Source organism: Argopecten irradians, chromosome 1 (assembly GCF_041381155.1).
Source record: "Argopecten irradians isolate NY chromosome 1, Ai_NY, whole genome shotgun sequence".
Taxonomy (NCBI): domain Eukaryota; kingdom Metazoa; phylum Mollusca; class Bivalvia; order Pectinida; family Pectinidae; genus Argopecten; species Argopecten irradians.
The window spans coordinates 34,101,617-34,124,069 of record NC_091134.1 but is presented as its reverse complement, the minus strand read 5'-3'; the positions used below and the strand labels follow the sequence as shown (position 1 = coordinate 34,124,069).

At 39.2% G+C, this 22,453-nt stretch overlaps 1 protein-coding gene across 2 annotated transcripts in view; it reads right to left on the bottom strand.

Moving 5' to 3' along the window:
• Positions 1-11,918: 11,918 nt before the first annotated feature.
• The window catches only part of LOC138325086 (Fanconi anemia group G protein homolog), a 45,350-nt gene continuing 34,815 nt past the window's right edge, over positions 11,919-22,453 (bottom strand). For both annotated transcript variants that reach the window (XM_069270505.1, XM_069270497.1), the window contains exon 14: positions 11,919-12,583. In XM_069270505.1, coding sequence (XP_069126606.1) covers positions 12,469-12,583 — 115 coding nt within the window. In that variant the 3' untranslated portion in view covers positions 11,919-12,468. The remainder of the gene's footprint in view (positions 12,584-22,453) is intronic.

The window sequence follows — 22,453 nt, the reverse complement described above, 5'->3', positions numbered from 1 at the left end:
AATTACCTAAATAAAATGGAGAGAAAAAAAACCAAGAAAATCTTTAAATGCTGTAGAATGTTATCGAGTTGATTAATTAGTTCTGTCCTATAGACTTTCAATTTATTCAATCATATAATATAGTTAGGCATGAGGACCATGATTGTTCCTGGTATGTACGTATTGTATATGTTTAAATGTGTTGAGCTAAAACTTGAAAACAAGTGAAAAATAAGTATAAAAAGCAGGACTTTTATTTGCAAAACTGAGGTACAAAGTGTAATATGTATATGGCCGGTAGATAAATATCAATAAAACGATCAATTAATACATTGATTAATTACTAACAGAAATTGCATAATTCCCAGACAATGACCCAGTAACCAGTAGATTATCGGTGCTAGACTGCCCTCCAGGGCTCCTGTTGATTGACGCGGTATGGGCGATGGTCAGTGTGGTATTCTAAATGACCCAGATAGGCTTTGTCTGTCAATCACGGATCAAATTTATAACAATACTTTACGTATTCCGATCAGCCCAACAAAAACAACGGATAATATCTTCTAGTGTCAGTCTGGCTACCTAAGCCTAACATAGCTTAAGTTTCGTGATTAGGGACAGTATTTCGAATAATAAATTTTCTACAAGTTCCATAACATTTCATTCACTCTGTTTAATTTGTAAATATGGAAGAGAGCAAATATTTAACTGAAGAAGGATTAACATTATCATTTATAAATAAATGCAGTTCCGTAAAATGACAAAAGTACTTATAATGCATAAACCGAAATTAAGGTACATGTACGGGACACGTTCTTTTTATTCTGAGTAGATTCCTCTATATGCGTATACCAAGGACATATATGATACATATATATACACATGCGTACTAATTAGAACTTTAAAAGAAAAAAAATGCTGTCGTACAATCTCTCGAAGAACGCAATGACTACAAGCTTAGCCTGAGTGTAATTCACGATACGTGTTACGTACATGTACATTTGTATACATAATATCCTAGTCACAACATTGAATATCGTATTTCAATAACCTTGCCAGTGTACCTAGTGCAATATAGAATACTAAATGATTTTAAGCAGTAAAATTTGAGACCCCTAATTGAATTATTCATTGAATAAACCAAAACAATTACCGTAACCCATACGATTTCAAATTAATTTTATTGATATTGGCATATTACTTATCGTCAAATTACCCCTGCCCTGTCAATATTTTATCATTTTGTTCGGGGATACGGGTATTCCGATATTGCTGCTTTGCCGGATATCTGTCAAAAATCAATGTGTTGAAGATTTATTTACATTTTTTCATCGATCACAATTAAATTTAATCTGATAATAAATTGATTCTAATTTAGACATTTAACTATGCTGAATTAACGACGATAGTTTTTATTAGTATTTACAAATGTACTATTATCATAGGGGAAAGTCTATCCTATGATCTATCGCTGGAAACGTGTTTCGTTATGCTAATAAAATTATTTGCTTTCTTTTCTATCGATTTATATATATAATCCGTTGACCCGTGAAAGCTCACTGAACTGTCCACTATGATGTTTTTCAAAGTCAAACATTCCTATTCACAATATATAAAGTAATGAATGGCCATATCATTGAACCATTAGCATTGTCTGTTGAGATATTTCTTGTGTCTGGGTACAGCTTTTACAGACGACACACAGCGAGGAACCTGTTTAATTTACCTATCTATATATATAGCTTCACAGGGACCATTTAACCCTGTATACAATGTCGTACTAACTCTTCCTGTTCATTCACACCTGTACAACCCCAGGTATGCGTACCTGGAATTTACTTACAGTTCTCAGAGGGTGTCCCCATATCAAATGACACAACATTTACTCATGATCAGAGACCTCAATGGGTATGTACACCCGTAAAACGCCTATTGAGATCTTTTGTAAAGTTCAAAATATGAAGACACTCCTTTGATTCATGTCCAACAATCAACTGGACCATAACACGCACGTGCTTGCTTCTTAAAACATCCAAACATTCTTGTGACACTTTTGCAACTTTCTGCTTTAAGCTTAGCAAGATGTTTGCCGTATGTAAGATTTCTATCACTCTTAAATGTATAGATAATGCTAGTTTCACCTAAAGTTTGGTAAAAGATTCCCCCTTACGATACCCTTTCTATTTTTAAGTTCTTTCTAGAGGTTAGTCAAATCTTCGCCCTACAAGACCATTTCAATTGCTAGTTTTCTTCACCCAGAGCTGTGGCCTATACAAGACTATTTCAATTGCTAGTTTTTGCATTTACAAACTTCACTTGCTCAATGACCAATTTCGCATAAATCTCACCTACACCTCTATTGCCCTACAAGTCCTGCGCTTGGTTTCGTCTAAAGATTTAAGTAATAAAGTCCTTATATTGCTGGGATTTTCCTTATCACAAACATGTAGTCAGAAGTCAGAAAATTGCCATATAAGACTACCAGTTTCGGCTATAGCTTATTCCTTCGATAAACTGCCTTCCACAGCCTGCATTTTAGCCACTTTTCATCCATAGACAATGTTATTGTTAGTTTTCAGTTATAGACTATTCGCATTGCTTGGTTTTAGTTTTATCTAAAGTTTTCTTTCAAGTCACGTGTTTTCGTACAATGGTCCACTTAGGCACAGGGACATCCTCGATACTCCAGGGGTTCCGATCAGTTACGATCTCTACACCCCTGGACTATCTCATCGTAAAACTGGAGGCAACAGAACAGAACAGGTAATTTAGTCCTTTGATGTACATCAAAAGAACCGTATAACGGTACACTGTGGTTGACTATGTGGCTTTGAAGTTGGGCGTCGCTCTCTCTGTAGTCTTCAAAGGAAATCTTTGCTGGTCTGTGATTGGTCAAATATTTTCAGCTGAGCTGCCTTCAATTTCACTATGAGATAGTCCAGGGGTGTAGAGATCGTAAGTGATCGGAACCCCTGGAGTATCGAGGATGGCACAGGGACTGTGGCTAGAGGTATAGCACAACGAGACACTTCTAAACAACGTCCGATAAAGTGGGCTTACTGGCCTCTCATGTTATGGTAGTAACAGGGTTCCAACTTTTGTCAGTTATCGTTTCAAAGTTTGTGTACACGACTCAATTATTGCTAGGTTCGTATTTTAAAAAAGTCCAAGGACTCAACGTTACTCAACGTTAACACAGAAGACTGCTATAAGCTATAGATAAAACTTGTTGAACATTTAACGGTCAACGGGAAATTGAGGATACTGGGATGAAACACTTATTAGCAGATTGAGATATATATCTTGACAAATTATTTGGTAAGACTGGTTTGGTGGTAAAGTGTTGCATCTATGGCTGCTGTTTGCATGGGTATTTAGGATGCTTGAATTCCAAGAAACTAACATATATATTAGTCTATAGTGGATCTTTGATTTACCAGCGCGCTAAGAATACCAAAATACTTTATTTTTGATTCCATAGTACTGAACAATACGAAGCTTAACACATCGCTGGAATGTCGACAAGAGGATTTAAAGTGGGTTCTTTGGATACATGTGATAGGATTTCAATTTAATTTGACAATGTTAAGACAGTTTTAATCGTCTGTGGTCCTTTTACCGAAGTTGAGCACCAATTGCAGCAACTTCACAAAGGGCAGTGCTTGAGGACTGTTGATTAGCAGCTAGGGACATTTTAGGATGGCCTCTCCTTTATGCCATGGAATGTGCGTTGTGTATGTGAGTGCCCGTGACAAAGACGATGGTCAAATTCACTGAATTTCTTCCTGAATGGAACGTTTATAAGCATATTGCGGATACACTAGGAATAACTTATGTTTAGGATCATGACCAGACCCTAATCGGTGCAGCTAATTCCTGTCTAGATAGAGCTTTAGAACTACATAATCGTAAAAGGCGACGAAATTTGGAATCTTATTGTCTCTCTTTCTCCTTGCGGTCGTCCCTGTGAGGAATGCTTTGGATTGTTTCTATCCCCATAGTCTATAAAAGTTGTAGTTTCCGCCTCTACTTCGTGCTCAGCATAATGGGAATGGGACGACTGGTTTGTCTTGTCAGTATACTGTGACCGGATGAGGTGTGCTGTTTGGTGTCTTTGGCGAAATGCTTCAGCGAGACATGACTATTACCGAGACATGACTATTACCGCAGCCTCCCAAAACATACATATAGGCGAGACCGTCCTTAAATGTCCCCAGGTGTTTATAGCTAGGACCACTAGAGTTAAGAAGTTTTTCCTCGTTCTATATTTTATAATGCATACAATATTTACACTATTCACATTATTTTATACAATGAAGTCAATTTCTACTAACATTTGATGTTTCTTCCAATAAAAACTTCCATTGAAGCAGTCTCAAAATTAGATTAAATTTTTATATAAAGATAAACAAGCTTGGTGAAACAGTCGAGCTTTGTACGTGATGCCCGTCTGGACTGTGTTATAGAAATATCTCTGTAATTGTGTAGCTTTAACTGGGCTAAAAATTATTAGTTATATGATTAGTCTGCCTTCAGCATCACCAGGGAAATATTTAATATCCGGAGTGGCTATATAAAACTCCCTTTCTTCATAACCAACATCATCTTATGATTTAAATTTGTGTTCGCTGCCACCGGAGATTATAAATCATATGTAATATTAGGTAACCAGTATTTTTAATTTGCTGCATATAGTTTTGCATTATTGATTGAGGTTCCCTGCTGCAACACCTGTAGAAATTTACTCAGATCTCAACTTTCTTTTCACGGTCGACAAAACAAGTAAAAACAAGAAATTTTGGAGGCTAATGATCTTTAAACGTGTCCAAATACAGGTCCAATAAATAGCTGTGAAATCCGAACATCTATAGGCCCAGATAGGGTTTAATCAATACAGTTTATTGGAGAGATCGTGGATTAATGGCCTGTCAAAACTTGGGAAGTTAGTCACAGATGTCTGGGGATTATAGACTATATTGCTGGTCCTAGTACTACAGACCACAATGTAGGGGGTTCATATAGACATTTTGGAGAAGACATTCCTATTCCGTGTGCAATCTCTAAACACTTAGGTCAGGATAGAATAACATGTGTTTTAAACATGTTTTAAGCATGTGAAGTGGAAATATGTGCTCTGAATTCAATTGGTGTAATGTAACAGAAAATGTCACGAATTCAATTTAGACAAGTCTTAATTATTTGTTGCCACATGGATAAGAGGCCATACTGGCTTAGTGGTTAATGTGTCCAATATTCTTTACCATTTAGCCCTCCACTTCTAGGTCATGACTGAGGCCAGGGTCCGTCTTTATTAGCAGGTACAGTAAAACCTGTCTTTATAAAGGACACCAAAGTGACTTACCAAAAGTGTCCTTTATATAGAAGTGTTCTTTATAACAGGTTTGACTGCATATTATTGACCATAAGTTATAAACTGATCATAGCAATTAAATAATAGTGGATAAAACACAAATCTTTAAAACTAGCTTTAAAACTTAAAGATAAAGTTTAATGATCAATAAAAGTCAAAGTTCATGAGAAAAAGCACAGCCCAACAAGAAGTATGTGGGAGCTTAAGTCTTGCACTCACAGCTATATATAGAATATATCGAACACCTTACTGTTCAGCTACCCAGGAAAGAATGATATAATCCAGTAACTGGCTATAATGTTATTTTCTGTCTGTGTGGCCCCGTTGTATCAAGTTAGTTCTGCCTAATCACTATAACAGGGATATACTGAGAAGAGCACTTCAGGGCTCTTGAAAAAACAAAATTGCTAAACAATCTACAGTTATTTGGTGTCCATGACATTTGACGATATTAAAAAAAAAATGTTGATTGAACGTCTGCAGGAAATTAAGACAAAGAAATTACAAAGAAGTCCCGCTGGAATTTATTTACTTTACAAAGTATAAAAAATTAACCTTCAAAATGATCAATGTCTATTTTTAGGTGCAGTGTATGTGAAACTGGTCTATTTTCTATGAGAACACTGTAAAAATCTTGTAAGAAAATGCAGTAATTACAAACGTTGCATGGGCATTTATGAAATGAATCAGGCAAGAAATACATTAGAATGACTTTGAAACAACCTTTATATGAATTTGAGCATCTTGTGTGGTATATGTATTTTTGATATCCCTTTCGAAGGTCAGATACTTTAAAATTTACTTTAGAATTGTCAATATTAAGCATTAAACGTCTTTCAGTTGGCATTCATAGCCAATATGAATGCCAACTGGACAGAGGCAAATTCCATGAAGCGCTTCATATTGGATTTGCCTGCCAAGTTGGGATTCATATTGCATACAGCATTGACTATGAATGCCAACTGAAAGAGTTTCAATGCTCATATTTACATTTGGTTATAATTCTATATTGAAATACCATGGGATTTTGCATCTATAATGAATTAATCAATTGTCATCAAGGCTAGAACAGTCATTTGAAGAGCTGTTTTCTGTGATCGCTGGCACGACAATTGACGTCACGATAATGATGACGTTGACGTCATAATAAGCGATCAAAGTGACTGCCAACTGCGCTTGGTAAGGTTACATAGTGGGATTGCAGTGAAAATGTAAATATAGCAAAATGGTAGGTATATTAAACATTTAGTTTAGTTACCATGGTAACTCCAGTGTATGTAACCTTGAATATGATACATGTCATTCTGATTATTAAAGCTTTTTTTGTGGCAAATTTTGGCTTTTCTTCACATCTTATATATATTAGGCCTATCATTGTTAGTGCCATTTAAAGGCATGCCAGAATAACAAGATTGAAGAATCTAGGGTATTCATAGAAAAACAACCAACCTACAGTCAGTACATGGCAACTACCCTAAGCAAGTTTCAAACTCACAACCCCAAGGTGGAGGGTATGTGATAGAATGCTTGTACAAGTACTCTCTTTCTACACAGCAACTATAGATAGTAATATACAAAATATACATGAATTTCTTCAAATTACTAAACTAAACTTCAGAAGCACAGAGCAGATGGATCCTCTTCGACAATATATAAAATAGAGCCTTATACAATATTTACCAGACTTTTATAATATGCTTTTGTTCTAGTATACATAATGAATTGTCACTGGTTATGTACATGTTGGTACAGAAAGTGATATCCCTGACACAGCTGAGAGTGTAGAGTCTAAAGGTCATCTTAACAATAGGTCATGTCTTTTGAATGTCTGCATACTTACAAATGCATTTTTAGTGTCTTGTTAAAATGTGTATATCCTATTACAAGGGTCAAAGACATGCACATATACAAATGTATATGAAATATTGATTCATGACAAATCCATTTTATAACTGTTGAGATCGCCGTAGCCAAGTGGTCAAGATATCCTAACACATAACCACAAGCCCTTGGATCACAAGTTAGAATCCCATGCGAGGCAGGTTCTAGGTACTGACTGCAAGTCAGTGATTTTTTCTTCAGGTACTCGGGTTTTCCTCCACGTCCTAGACCTGGCACATTCTTAAATGACTCTGGCTGCTAGTCAGTGGTTTTTCTTCTGGTACTCAGGTTTTCCTCCACCTCCTAGACCTGGCACATCCTTAAATGACTCTGGCTGTTAACAGGATGTTACTTTAGTAAACAAATCTAATCTAACCAATTCTGATTGTAACATCAAGTGACATTGACATCAACATATAAGAATTTAACTGGAAAATCCTGTTTACTTTAAAGTATCCCAAACTTTATACAATATATTCATGGATGCTTAAATCAAATACTCGGTAAACTGGAAGTTTTACAATGGCCTTTGAGTTATCGAGGTTGGCTGTTTCAAAATTTAAAATTTGGTCACCTTAATTCCAGCATCAACCACGTGTCAATGAAGGACGAAACAGTTGTATATGTTACAATTGGAATTATGTACAGTGATAAAATAAGTTTATGCTTGTATAAAATGTATACAGGTAGAGATGTGAACCTACAGTGTGTAGACTTATATATGTAGGTACATCAGCATGACCCTTGTTACCTCTCACATTGTCTATCTCCATAATCTACATACATTATCAGCCTCGCTGTATGCAAATATGACATGTCATAAACTTTTTGTGATTTTGATACATTACTTAACTAAGCCGGTTCTGCATTAAACAATTCTATCATGAATAAAAGCTGACATGAATGACATGAATTGGCCAATTTAAAATAACAACAGATTTCCCTATAGTGGAATACTGAAAGCAATAGACTTAAATTGCATCACCCTGGCATACACTTTAGAATGTATGAAACAGTGAATGTATAGTTATGATAAAATGACCTTAAATGATCCCGAAATGATTTTAAACACAATGTCTTTAAACGATTCAGGTATGTTTTTAAATCAAGGTCAACATGACAAAATGACAGCATGTGGTTTCAAGTAATACAAGTGTCCTGAAATATACATGCACATCAAGAAATCTTCAAAGGTTTAAGGTTCGGATGATATAACAGATACAAAAATTCTATAACATACTTTTGAAATTGAAAGAAGTTAACCTTCCACCAGAATTGTGTATAAATCACACCATATATGTCTTGAGTGTTCCAGGATTCCAAGGAGCTAGCTAGCTCCTCCCAGAATGATTCATGATCTTAGGTCAAACACACAAAGTCATTTTGTTATGTCACATTCAGCTATCATTGCATATAACATTTAAACCCGAGAATATTACATGTATTTTATACACATAATTTTAAATCTATCATAGAATTTAAATTCTAGGTAAACTTCTAATGATCAAGGCCTCTGGACATTGCTATTGATAAAAGAATTACATGACTACTAGTATTAGCTCCATATTATACTGTACAATAAGAAATATTTGTGGGTCCTACTTTATTTTTGCGGTTTTGAGCTTTCAAATCACTTCATGGTTAGTCTTATGAATAAGCATTGCAGAAATGTATGAAAATAACTTTTGTTTATGTCTTTGTGAAAAAAAATGCGATTACAAAAACATCAGTTTAGAATCGTAGGACAGATGACATTTTAAAAATCTTGGTATCATTAATCATATGTTGAGTGCAGTACATGTAAATGTGCATTACATAGTGCAATACACAATTTTGAAGAAAACAATATGACCAAGGTAAAAATTTTGATAAAAAATTTTAGGCAACATATGACAGAGATGATGAATATCTCCGCACTGTAACCCAGCCGTAATCTCACTTAGAGTTTCAGGATGGTTATTAAATACACAGAGTACAGATAACGCTTGTAAAGTACAAACAATAGATGTACAATTAAAAGCTTGCAGAAACAAGTGTATACAGCGTTATCTGGGTCATCAGCTGATGGTCTTGAGCCGACCAGACGGAGGTTAGGACACGTCGCGTATAACCGACTACGTACCTGTAGTCTCATACCTGTGTACCTAGCTACTTATCTACCTGTACTGGGACCCTACACCCATCATTCCTTAGGTACCGTCATTCACAAAATCTGTGGACACAGGGTACATAGTGTCGGCAATACTTCAGATAGAGAACTTCTGTACAGATCTCAATAGTCAAATAGTTAAATCTGATCTTCATGCAAATTTTTGTTTGTGCGGTCGATACAGTGAAGGTCACTTTGAAAAGCGGAAACGTTTTATTTATCAAGAATGAGAAGTTTAAATCCCTCAGAAATGGTACCAGTAATGAGACAGTTGACCTTAAAATAAGTTTGAAGTCATGACCAACTTTTTACCTGTTTACATCATTGATGGTTTTTTTAAGGTTAATGTTTTCTGTCACAGATATGCATTCTATGATAATACGTTTATTTAGAGTAGAAGAGTCTAAACCTTATATCGCCTCATCAGTCAGGATCAATATTGCTTAAAATTAGGGCTAAAACATATCTTACCATCCAGAACATTACAAACCAAACCCAAAGTGTTAATATCATTTATCATTGTAAGTAGTCGCTAGTTTTACTGTGTATTAACACATTTATAGGATATACTGTACAGGTTAATGAAAAATTACACATTAACTGTGTGGTAGCTAATTTGTTTAATGTGTTGAAGTTCATATCTCTAGCTCTTTAACTCTGGTTTATATGTTTGTATGTCATGTTTGCGAGCAGTTCTCGTGTCCATAACGTAACACATGACACATCCTTATATAACCAAAGCTATTTAACAAACTGTACTTTGAAAATAACATCTAATGCTGTATAACTTTTTCATTAAGTGTAGCCCTTCCTTTGCCCTGCTGATGCCATATCTGTCCTGTCCATGTTACATCAGCCCTGCCCCCCACCCCAAGCAATTGTCATACATGTATTTTGTGCCCTGCTTGTATCTACCTTTCTCATGCCTGTATCCATGCCCTGCTTATGTCATATCTGCCCTTCCTATGTCATATCTACCATTCCTACACCATATCTGCCCTTCCCATGTCATATCTACCATTCCTACACCATATCTGCCCTTCCTATGTCATATCTACCATTCCTACGCCATATCTGCCCTTTCTATGTCATATCTGCCCTTTCTATGTCATATCTACCATTCCTAAGCCATATCTGCCCTTCCTATGTCATATCTGCCCTTCCTAAGCCATATCTGCCCTTGCTATGTCATATCCGCCCTTCCTATGTCATATCTACCATTCTTAAGCCATATCTACCATTCCTAAGCCATATCTGCCCTTCCTATGTCATATCTGCCCTTCCTATGTCATATTTGCCCTTCAAAAGCCATATCTGCCCTTGCTATGTCATATCCGCCCTTCCTATGTCATATCTACCATTCTTAAGCCATATCTACCATTTCTATGTCATATCTGCCATGCCTATGTCATATCTGCGTTTCCTAAGCCATATCTGCCCTTCCTATGTCATATCTACCATTCCTAAGCCATATCTGCCATGCCTATGTCATATCTGCCCTTCCTATGTCATATCTGCCATTCCTAAGCCATATCTGCCCTTCCTATGTCATATCTACCATTCCTAAGCCATATCTGCCCTTTCTATGTCATATCTACCATTCCTACCCATATCAGCCCTTCCTATGTCCCATATCAGCCCTTCCTATGTCCCATATCAGCCCTTCCTATGTCATATCTGCCCTTCCTATGTCATATCTACCATTCCTAAGCCATATCTGCCATGCCTATGTTATATCTGCCCTTTCTATGTGGAAAACAATATCTGCCCGTGATAATTACAGAATATCAACCCTCCTGATTCAAATCCCATCACATGAAGCTAGCAATTGTATCAAACAATGATGTTATTAAGCTTTGTTTAGCATCTCGAACATGTACATCTCTAAGAACAACAGTATCCAAGTTTCTAACTATGTTTTATTGAACATGTAGAAAGATTATTAGGTAATTTGATTTAAGTTCATTGACGAACTGGTACATCTATGCCTTTCCCATACTACTCTAGATAATGTGCAGACACATGGTATTTTCACATACATGTACCTAACTATGAAAAAAAAAGCCTTGAATATGAAGTATCATAAAAATTGACTGATTAGGGAAACGTGATGATACTGTAGCCTTTTTAGTAACAGACTTAACAATCAGCTGCCTCCCACACAAACATGCAATAGCCTCACAGCGTGTGAAAAAGTCCAGATGCATGTTACACCAGACAGGCTCGATAGCTTCACTATAAAAATACTTCCACATCTACATTAGTAACATGTTATTTTAGGGTTGGAGTTAAAATAGATTTGTAGATGTAAAATATCTATATAGTGTCTGTATGTCTAAAGCTGTTGTACATGTGTAACTAAACAATGCTACAATGATGATCCTATAAAATTCTACACTCAAAAGTTTCTTTATCTTTTGGAGTGATTGACATTTTGTTCTCTTAAAATTCATTTTTAGATCAGTACATAATGAGATAACAATTTTTGCAATAAGATGTACATGTATATTGCAGAAAAGAATTCAACAAAACATGAAATGTACAACAATAGCCTTTAATCAGATTCTATGCTAAATTCAAATATTTTGGCATGATGTCTTAGAAAGGTATCAGGAACTTTGGACACTATTCCATGTATTCAGAATAATTTGAATAGTCTGTAGAGTCCCAGGATGTGAAGAGGGTATATCTGCCTCCATGGTAAGTTCTTGAAACAAAATTAAGCAAAAATTGAACAGGAACATTTTGACATAAGCTATGCAAACAGATGTAACACTTCAGCTTTGCAGCACAAAAATGATGCCAGCTATAAGATGCAAGGAAAGTATGAAGACTTATATAATGCACACTACTTCAAAGAGCACAGTGTAATTTTTCTAGGATAGATTGTTAACAATACATGTACACCTGCTAAAATACTGGAATTTGGTCACGGATATGATCAGAATCATGCAGTTGACAAGTGCCACAATTGGATCCTGATCTCCAGGTGGTCTGAACAATCCCATAGCTGTAGAAAGTATTGAAGTGATCGACCAGGTGTGTTATGTCAGACAGATTCGGTCACCTGTCCAGAATTACAGGTGTATCATTTGGTCCTAATGAGCGTCTCAAGGCATTCAATGTCCAGTCCTACCAACTGATGGTCACTCACATCGTCCCACACCAAACGGTGGTCAGTGTCCACTTCAGTAGCCATCGACCTGTAACATATCCGACAGACACACGATAGAGATAGGAAAGAGATGTTTTACATACCACAAGTGGTGTACAAACACTGATTAAGTGGCCGGAACTATTTGGCACTCGTCAATGGAAAAGATAGGTCTACATATCAAACACTATTATATACATGTCTGTATACACTAGAATTTGTGCAAGTTCTTTAACAGGTAGTAATGGAAACTCGAAAATGTGACAGGGTTATGTTAAAGATGCTCCACCGCCGACAGACCATAAATGATACTCATCATTTGAACAACAATTGGTGTTTAATCGTGTATATATATGTCTAATTAGCACAAAAAATAACATAAAATAATTTATTATGCTTTTGGTGCATGCGCAATCAGAACTTCATTCTATATAGAACATAGTGTCACGGAATTTTTTCGGAATGCAATTAATTATTTCTTATATATTTATCTTGAATTGAAATTAGAAGCTCAAACTTTCCAATGGTGGTAATGGTGTAAAGTAAGTAACTTTTGTAACTGAAGAAAAATGCCAAATCGTCTGATCCTTTTGATTGTGAAAAAATACCATTTGTCAGCGGTGGAGCATCTTTAAGTTGAAATATATCTATTGAAGATCTAAAACGCAACACTATAGGGTAAAGCTGGAGTATCCCAAGAAAAACCAACATCTTTTGGTTAAAATCTAGTAACTTCAGTGATGAAAGGCTAGTAATAGAACAGTAGTAGAGCATGATCATGAGAACAGTGTCTTTCTTAACATTTCATGGCCGATATAGTTAGAGAACTAAGGGTACATATGGTCATGGTACGGTGTTTATTGACATACTGCTAATTACTTCTCAAAACGTTGTAGACAATACCCTTCAGAACTAAGATAGTGACGACTGCAGAATGAATTAGCTGATCTGTAGCAAAAGGATTCCTCAGTATTTGTACATACAACCTACGATTTACTTACGTCTCTGTTTTCCACAAGAACATACAGCTGAAAGTACTTAGTAGGCTACGTGAAAATTGGTTAATTATACTTCACAGTGAATAAAATAGCTAGTGCACTGCCCTTATAATAAATCCATTAAATCAAAAGCTACAACAAATGAATCTAATGATCGGAATGACTGATTTGTTATAGAGCTAAACATCCTGTAAACATGACCCTGTTATCATTCTTTGTAAAAACCAAACAAGGCAGATCAAGGGATGGCTCTAGTTGTGGTTTCTCTGACTAATTTGAGCCAATTATTTCCTTACTTTGGTCTCATTGTAACCTTCACTAATTAACCTGAAACTAAATCTTAAGTGCTTACTGTTTCATATCTACAGAAGGTTAAAAAAATTAATGGATCGCCAGCTGTCAATCAAACAGCCCAGATACCCATACGTGACTTTGTATTTTGTATGCTACGACACTGAATGGGTACATGCATATGCGAACAGGAGGCGTGATAACAAAACCATACCTGGCAATCAATCATCACATCTATACTTTTAACAAATTCAAATTTCGCAAACTAGAAATCAGACGATATCTGATTTATTTTCAGCAATAAGCAGTGACATCAATATAATGCGTAACACGAGAAAAATGTTTTTGCTAAAAATATCAAGCAATATGTTACTTTTCCCCCATTTTGATATCAGTATAGGGATCTATAGTTTAATCATTGATGATTAACCCTAGTTACATAAGATATGGTTTTATAGTGTGAATCCTCTCCCACGCCTAGGTTTGTCATGGGAGACTTAAAAGTATCAGCTGGTAACAGACAAATCATCATGATCACCACCCACCAACACCACGAGTAAACAACACTTAATATTCTCACACAGGCTTCGTCCTCTCCTCTCAAGTTTGTAAACGATGATCATTCACGAACCTTTGCAAGAATTTACATTCGACAAATGTATGAGAATATAGATTACTCATAACCCAGTACAAATGAGATCTAAATATAGATTTAGGCCTGAACCATCCAATTACAATATGTATGGCCCTGTGTGGTTAGAAAACAATAAGGAAGTAAAAAGATCTGGTTTTCGTTAAAGATTTTTATAACTAAAGAATATATAAATAACTCTCTGACAAAGGCATTTCTGTTTTATATCAATACAGACATTAGATTTTCTATTTCTAGCCTTTTAAAACAATTCCATTATAGATGAGGTGTATCTTGTTTATAATGCTTAGAAATGGACCTGCTTTTTCCAACTTGATTGTAATCTCTACAAGTTCTTTTTGTTAATAGTTTGTGCATCAGTGATGCAACCACAAGTTACTCAAAAGAAACAGTACTTTGAACTGGTTCTTTCCGTCAATGTGACAAAAGGCACAAAAATCAAACTTCATGTTGATTACTGAACAATGCATTTACTGTTGTGAATATCTGTTACTGTAGTCCTGTAGGATGTACCTTAAATAAATTGACCCTTCATCAGGAATGCTCTTGCTATCATTTGACCCAGCAGGGCTGTAGGTCTGTTTGACCTTGAAAATATCTGACGTGTGACAGGACTTGTGACCCTTGAAGCACTATTCGACCTTGTAACTGTTTGACCTTGTGAACTTTTGACCCTGCAGCACTGACCCTGGTCGATTGTCTGACCTATTTGACATATGACCTTTGACCTTGCACAGACCTTTAATTTTGCGAGACTGTTTGACCTTGCCAGACTGCTTTAACCAAGTCAATATCTGACCATACAAAACTAAAACATTACACAGACTACAGAGTCACTCAAAATTAAACTACCGATAAGTTTTTGTACACTCTTACTATACGTTCAATAAAATGATGCGTAGGGGTAAACTGTCTCCATAAACTTTATAATCTGTATAGAATTCAATAGCAGGGCGTCCACAATAACAAAGAAATGTCTAGCTTACGATTGGCATTTATTACATCTTCAAACAAAAAATGTAAAATCTTTTCCTTTGATGCTGCAGTAGTGTATCTAAATTGCAATAAATAATAGAATACAATTTCATTTATTCAAATTTCCAGTTTAGAAAGTGTGTAAAGAGCCTGGGGGAATAAAATTTGCCGTAAGGAATGTAAAATGTGCACGATAACTCTACACATCTACATAGTAAATCAATGAGAGTGCTAAGATCTAAAATAGATAATGAAGTAAATGTTCATAAACAATGATAAAAATATTGTGAAATCTAAAAAAGAAATGTTATCGCATGTCTGGTGCATTTTACCAATGTCAGACCTAGAGATTAAAGTTGATCGAAGCCCGCTTTTAAGATTTTTGCCATCCAACTGCAAAGACAGACCTGTATGAATGGCGCTAATAAGTGATGGATTTCTGGTCAGGTGATAAGTAAGTCGGATCATACTTGTAAACTACTCATGCGTGACGCTCTAATCTTTAAACATCTTCATTCACTTTCTATATATATGTATGCATAACCCCCAGCTATCAGTTTTATACAGTTACAGAAAGTCCCACACTGTGTATTCTGTATATTTGTGTATTAAAATATAACATGAATAACTATTTTTTGTATGTGAAAGCTGGTCAAAGCAAACATAAATGTGACTGTTAGTGACCTATAAGTCAACCCTAAGGGTAGAGGATAAAGAATTGTACCTGCTGCCCCCATTGCATGAATCTAAGAGTTGACTGAACTTTTGGTCTTATGTCCATATCTTTCAACATCTCCATCTTCTTTCTTCCACAGAGAAAATGGAAAATCTTAAAGGCTGAAATATACTTTTTTGTGGAAACTATTTAAAGGAATTACATGTACAAGGTAACTACTGTCTGCACACAGAAAGGTTGAAATCAGCCAATCGGCTGAAGATTTTCATCTCTGCTTCCAATGATTGGCAGTTGCCAGATACTAACTGCTGGTTGGTTGATTTTCTCTTGGAACTTTGGCTTTCTTCCACCATCTAAACCAAGCATGTCCTCCTATAGCCCTATAGCCTTGAAAGTTATATATAGGAAAATAAACCTATCAAACCAATTTGAGTCAATGTCTACACAAACAACACTCACTGTCACCCTGATCAGGATCCACAAACCACACTCACTGTCACCCTGATCAGGATCCACAAACAACACTCACTGTCACCCTGATCAGGATCCACAAACCACACTCACTGTCACCCTGATCAGGATCCACAAACCACACTCACTGTCACCCTGATCAGGATCCACAAACCACACTCACTGTCACCCTGATCAGGATCCACAAACAACACTCACTGTCACCCTGATCAGGATCCACAAACCACACTCACTGTCACCCTGATCAGGATCCACAAACAACACTCACTGTCACCTTGATCAGGATCCACAAACAACACTCACTGTCACCTTGATCAGGATCCACAAACAACACTCACTGTCACCCTGATCAGGATCCACAAACCACACTCACTGTCACCCTGATCAGGATCCACAAACAACACTCACTGTCACCCTGATCAGGATCCACAAACAACACTCACTGTCACCCTGATCAGGATCCACAAACCACACTCACTGTCACCCTGATCAGGATCCACAAACAACACTCACTGTCACCTTGATCAGGATCCACAAACAACACTCACTGTCACCTGATCAGGATCCACAAACAACACTCACTGTCACCTGATCAGGATCCACAAACAACACTCACTGTCACCCTGATCAGGATCCACAAACAACACTCACTGTCACCTGATCAGGATCCACAAAACACTCACTGTCACTGATCAGGATCCACAAACAACACTCACTGTCACCCTGATCAGGATCCACAAACAACACTCACTGTCACCTGATCAGGATCCACACAACATCACCACTGATCAGGATCCACAAACACACTCACTGTCACCTGATCAGGATCCACAAACACACTCACTGTCACCCTGATCAGGATCCACAAACAACACTCACTGTCACCCTGATCAGGATCCACAAACAACACTCACTCACTGTCACCCTGATCAGGATCCACAAACAACACTCACTGTCACCCTGATCAGGATCCACAAACAACACTCACTGTCACCCTGATCAGGATCCACAAACAACACTCACTGTCACCCTGATCAGGATCCACAAACCACACTCACTGTCACCCTGATCAGGATCCACAAACAACACTCACTGTCACTCTGATCAGGATCCACAAACAACACTCACTGTCACCCTGATCAGGATCCACAAACCACACTCACAAACCACACTCTGTCACCGCAAAACAGGACTCACTTCACAAGATCCACACTCACTGTCACCCTGATCAGGATCCACAAACCACACTCACTGTCACCCTGATCAGGATCCACAAACCACACTCACTGTCACCCTGATCAGGATCCACAAACCACACTCACAAACCACACTCACTGTCACCCTGATCAGGATCCACAAACAACACTCACTGTCACTCTGATCAGGATCCACAAACCACACTCACTATCACCCTGATCAGGATCCACAAACAACACTCACTGTCACCCTGATCAGGATCCACAAACAACACACTCACTGTCACCCTGATCAGGATCCACAAACAACACTCACTGTCACCCTGATCAGGATCCACAAACAACACTCACTGTCACCCTGATCAGGATCCACAAACCACACTCACTGTCACCCTGATCAGGATCCACAAACAACACTCACTGTCACCTTGATCAGGATCCACAAACAACACTCACTGTCACCTTGATCAGGATCCACAAACCACACTCACTGTCACCCTGATCAGGATCCACAAACAACACTCACTGTCACCTTGATCAGGATCCACAAACCACACTCACTGTCACCCTGATCAGGATCCACAAACAACACTCACTGTCACCCTGATCAGGATCCACAAACCACACTCACTGTCACCCTGATCAGGATCCACAAACAACACTCACTGTCACCTTGATCAGGATCCACAAACCACACTCACTGTCACCCTGATCAGGATCCACAAACAACACTCACTGTCACCCTGATCAGGATCCACAAACAACACTCACTGTCACCTTGATCAGGATCCACAAACAACAACTCACTGTCACCCTGATCAGGATCCACAAACAACACTCACTGTCACCTTGATCAGGATCCACAAACAACACTCACTGTCACCCTGATCAGGATCCACAAACCAACACTCACTGTCACCCTGATCAGGATCCACAAACCACACTCACTGTCACCCTGATCAGGATCCACAAACAACACTCACTGTCACCCTGATCAGGATCCACAAACCACACTCACTGTCACCCTGATCAGGATCCACAAACCACACTCACTGTCACCCTGATCAGGATCCACAAACCAACACTCACTGTCACCCTGATCAGGATCCACAAACCACACTCACTGTCACCCTGATCAGGATCCACAAACAACACTCACTGTCACCCTGATCAGGATCCACAAACCACACTCACTGTCACCCTGATCAGGATCCACAAACCACACTCACTGTCACCCTGATCAGGATCCACAAACCACCTCACTGTCACCCTGATCAGGATCCACAAACCACACTCACTGTCACCCTGATCACACTCACTTCACTGATCAGGATCCACAAACAACACTCACTGTCACCCTGATCAGGATCCACAAACCACACTCACTGTCACCCTGATCAGGATCCACAAACCACACTCACTGTCACCTGATCAGGATCCACAAACACTCACGTCACCCTGATCAGGATCCACAAACCACACTCACTGTCACCCAGATCAGGATCCACAAACCACACTCACTGTCCCCTGATCAGGATCCACAAACCACACTCACTGTCACCCTGATCAGGATCCACAAACCACACTCACTGTCACCCTGATCAGGATCCACAAACAACACTCACTGTCACCCTGATCAGGATCCACAAACCACACTCACTGTCACCCTGATCAGGATCCACAAACAACACACTCACTGTCACCCTGATCAGGATCCACAAACAACACTCACTGTCACCCTGATCAGGATCCACAAACCACACTCACTGTCACCTGATCAGGATCCACAACAACAACACTCACTGTCACCCTGATCAGGATCCACAAACAACACTCACTGTCACCCTGATCAGGATCCACAAACCACACTCACTGTCACCCTGATCAGGATCCACAAACAACACTCACTGTCACCCTGATCAGGATCCACAAACACACTCACTGTCACCCTGATCAGGATCCACAAACACACTCACTGTCACTCTGATCAGGATCCACAAACCACACTCACTGTCACTCTGATCAGGATCCACAAACAACCACACTCACTGTACAACCCATCAGGATCCACAAACCACACTCACTGTCACCCTGATCAGGATCCACAAAACATACTCACTTAATCCACACTCACTGTCACCTCACTGTCACCCTGATCAGGATCCACAAACAACACTCACTGTCACCCTGATCAGGATCCACAAACAACACTCACTGTCACCCTGATCAGGATCCACAAACAACACTCACTGTCACCCTGATCAGGATCCACAAAACCACACTCACTGTCACCCTGATCAGGATCCACAAACCACACTGTCACCTGATCAGGATCCACAAACAACACTCACTGTCACCCTGATCAGGATCCACAAACAACACTCACTGTCACCCTGATCAGGATCCACAAACAACACTCACTGTCACTGATCAGGATCCACAAACAACACACTCACTGTCACCCTGATCAGGATCCACAAACAACACTCACTGTCACCCTGATCAGGATCCACAAACCACACTCACTGTCACCCTGATCAGGATCCACAAACCACACTCACTGTCACCCTGATCAGGATCCACAAACAACACTCACTGTCACCTCTGATCAGGATCCACAAACAACACTCACTGTCACCCTGATCAGGATCCACAAACAACACTCACTGTCACCCTGATCAGGATCCACAAACCACACTCACTGTCACCCTGATCAGGATCCACAAACAACACTCACTGTCACCCTGATCAGGATCCACAAACAACACTCACTGTCACCCTGATCAGGATCCACAAACAACACTCACTGTCACCCTGATCAGGATCCACAAACAACACTCACTGTCACCTGATCAGGATCCACAAACAACACTCACTGTCACCCTGATCAGGATCCACAAACCACACTCACTGTCACCCTGATCAGGATCCACAAACAACACTCACTGTCACCCTGATCAGGATCCACAAACCACACTCACTGTCACCCTGATCAGGATCCACAAACAACACTCACTGTCACCCTGATCAGGATCCACAAACAACACTCACTGTCACCCTGATCAGGATCCACAAACCACACTCACTGTCACCCTGATCAGGATCCACAAACAACACTCACTGTCACCCTGATCAGGATCCACAAAACACACTCACTGTCACCCTGATCAGGATCCACAAACAACACTCACTGTCACCCTGATCAGGATCCACAAACAACACTCACTGTCACCCTGATCAGGATCCACAAACCACACTACTACTGTCACCCTGATCAGGATCCACAAACAACACTCACTGTCACCTGATCAGGATCCACAAACAACACTCACTGTCACCCTGATCAGGATCCACAAACACACTCACTGTCACCCTGATCAGGATCCACAAACAACACTCACTGTCACCCTGATCAGGATCCACAAACCACACTCACTGTCCACCCTGATCAGGATCCACAAACAACACTCACTGTCACCCTGATCAGGATCCACAAACAACACTCACTGTCACCCTGATCAGGATCCACAAACACACACCACCCAAACACAACCACACTCACTGTCACCCTGATCAGGATCCACAAACCACACTCACTGTCACCCTGATCAGGATCCACAAACACACTCACTGTCACCCTGATCAGGATCCACAAACAACACACTCACTGTCACCTGATCAGGATCCACAAACAACACTCACTGTCACACCTGATCAGGATCCACAAACAACACTCACTGTCACCCCTGATCAGGATCCACAAACACCACACTCACTGTCACCACAAAACACACTGATCAGGATCCACAAACACAACAAACCACACTCACTGTCACCCTGATCAGGATCCACAAACCACACTCACTGTCACTCTGATCAGGATCCACAAACCACACTCACTGTCACCCTGATCAGGATCCACAAACCAGCACCCTGATCAGATCCACAAACAACACTCACTGTCACCCTGATCAGGATCCACAAACCACACTCACTGTCACCTGATCAGGATCCACAAACAACACTCACTGTCACCCTGATCAGGATCCACAAACAACACTCACTGTCACCCTGATCAGGATCCACAAACCACACACTGCACTCACAAACCACACTCACTGTCACCCTGATCAGGATCCACAAACAACACTCACTGTCACCCTGATCAGGATCCACAAACAACACTCACTGTCACCTGATCAGGATCCACAAACAACACTCACTGTCACCCTGATCAGGATCCACAAACAACACTCACTGTCACCCTGATCAGGATCCACAAACACACTCACTGTCACCCTGATCAGGATCCACAAACAACACTCACTGTCACCTGATCAGGATCCACAAACCACACTCACTGTCACCCTGATCAGGATCCACAAACCACACTCACTGTCACCCTGATCAGGATCCACAAAACAACATCACTGTCACCCTGATCAGGATCCACACAAACCACACTCACTGTCACCCTGATCAGGATCCACAAACCACACTCACTGTCACCCTGATCAGGATCCAAACCACACTCACTGTCACCTGATCAGGATCACAACACATCATGTCACACAAACCACACTCACTGTCACCCTGATCAGGATCCACAAACCACACATCACTGTCACCCTGATCAGGATCCACAAACAACACTCACTGT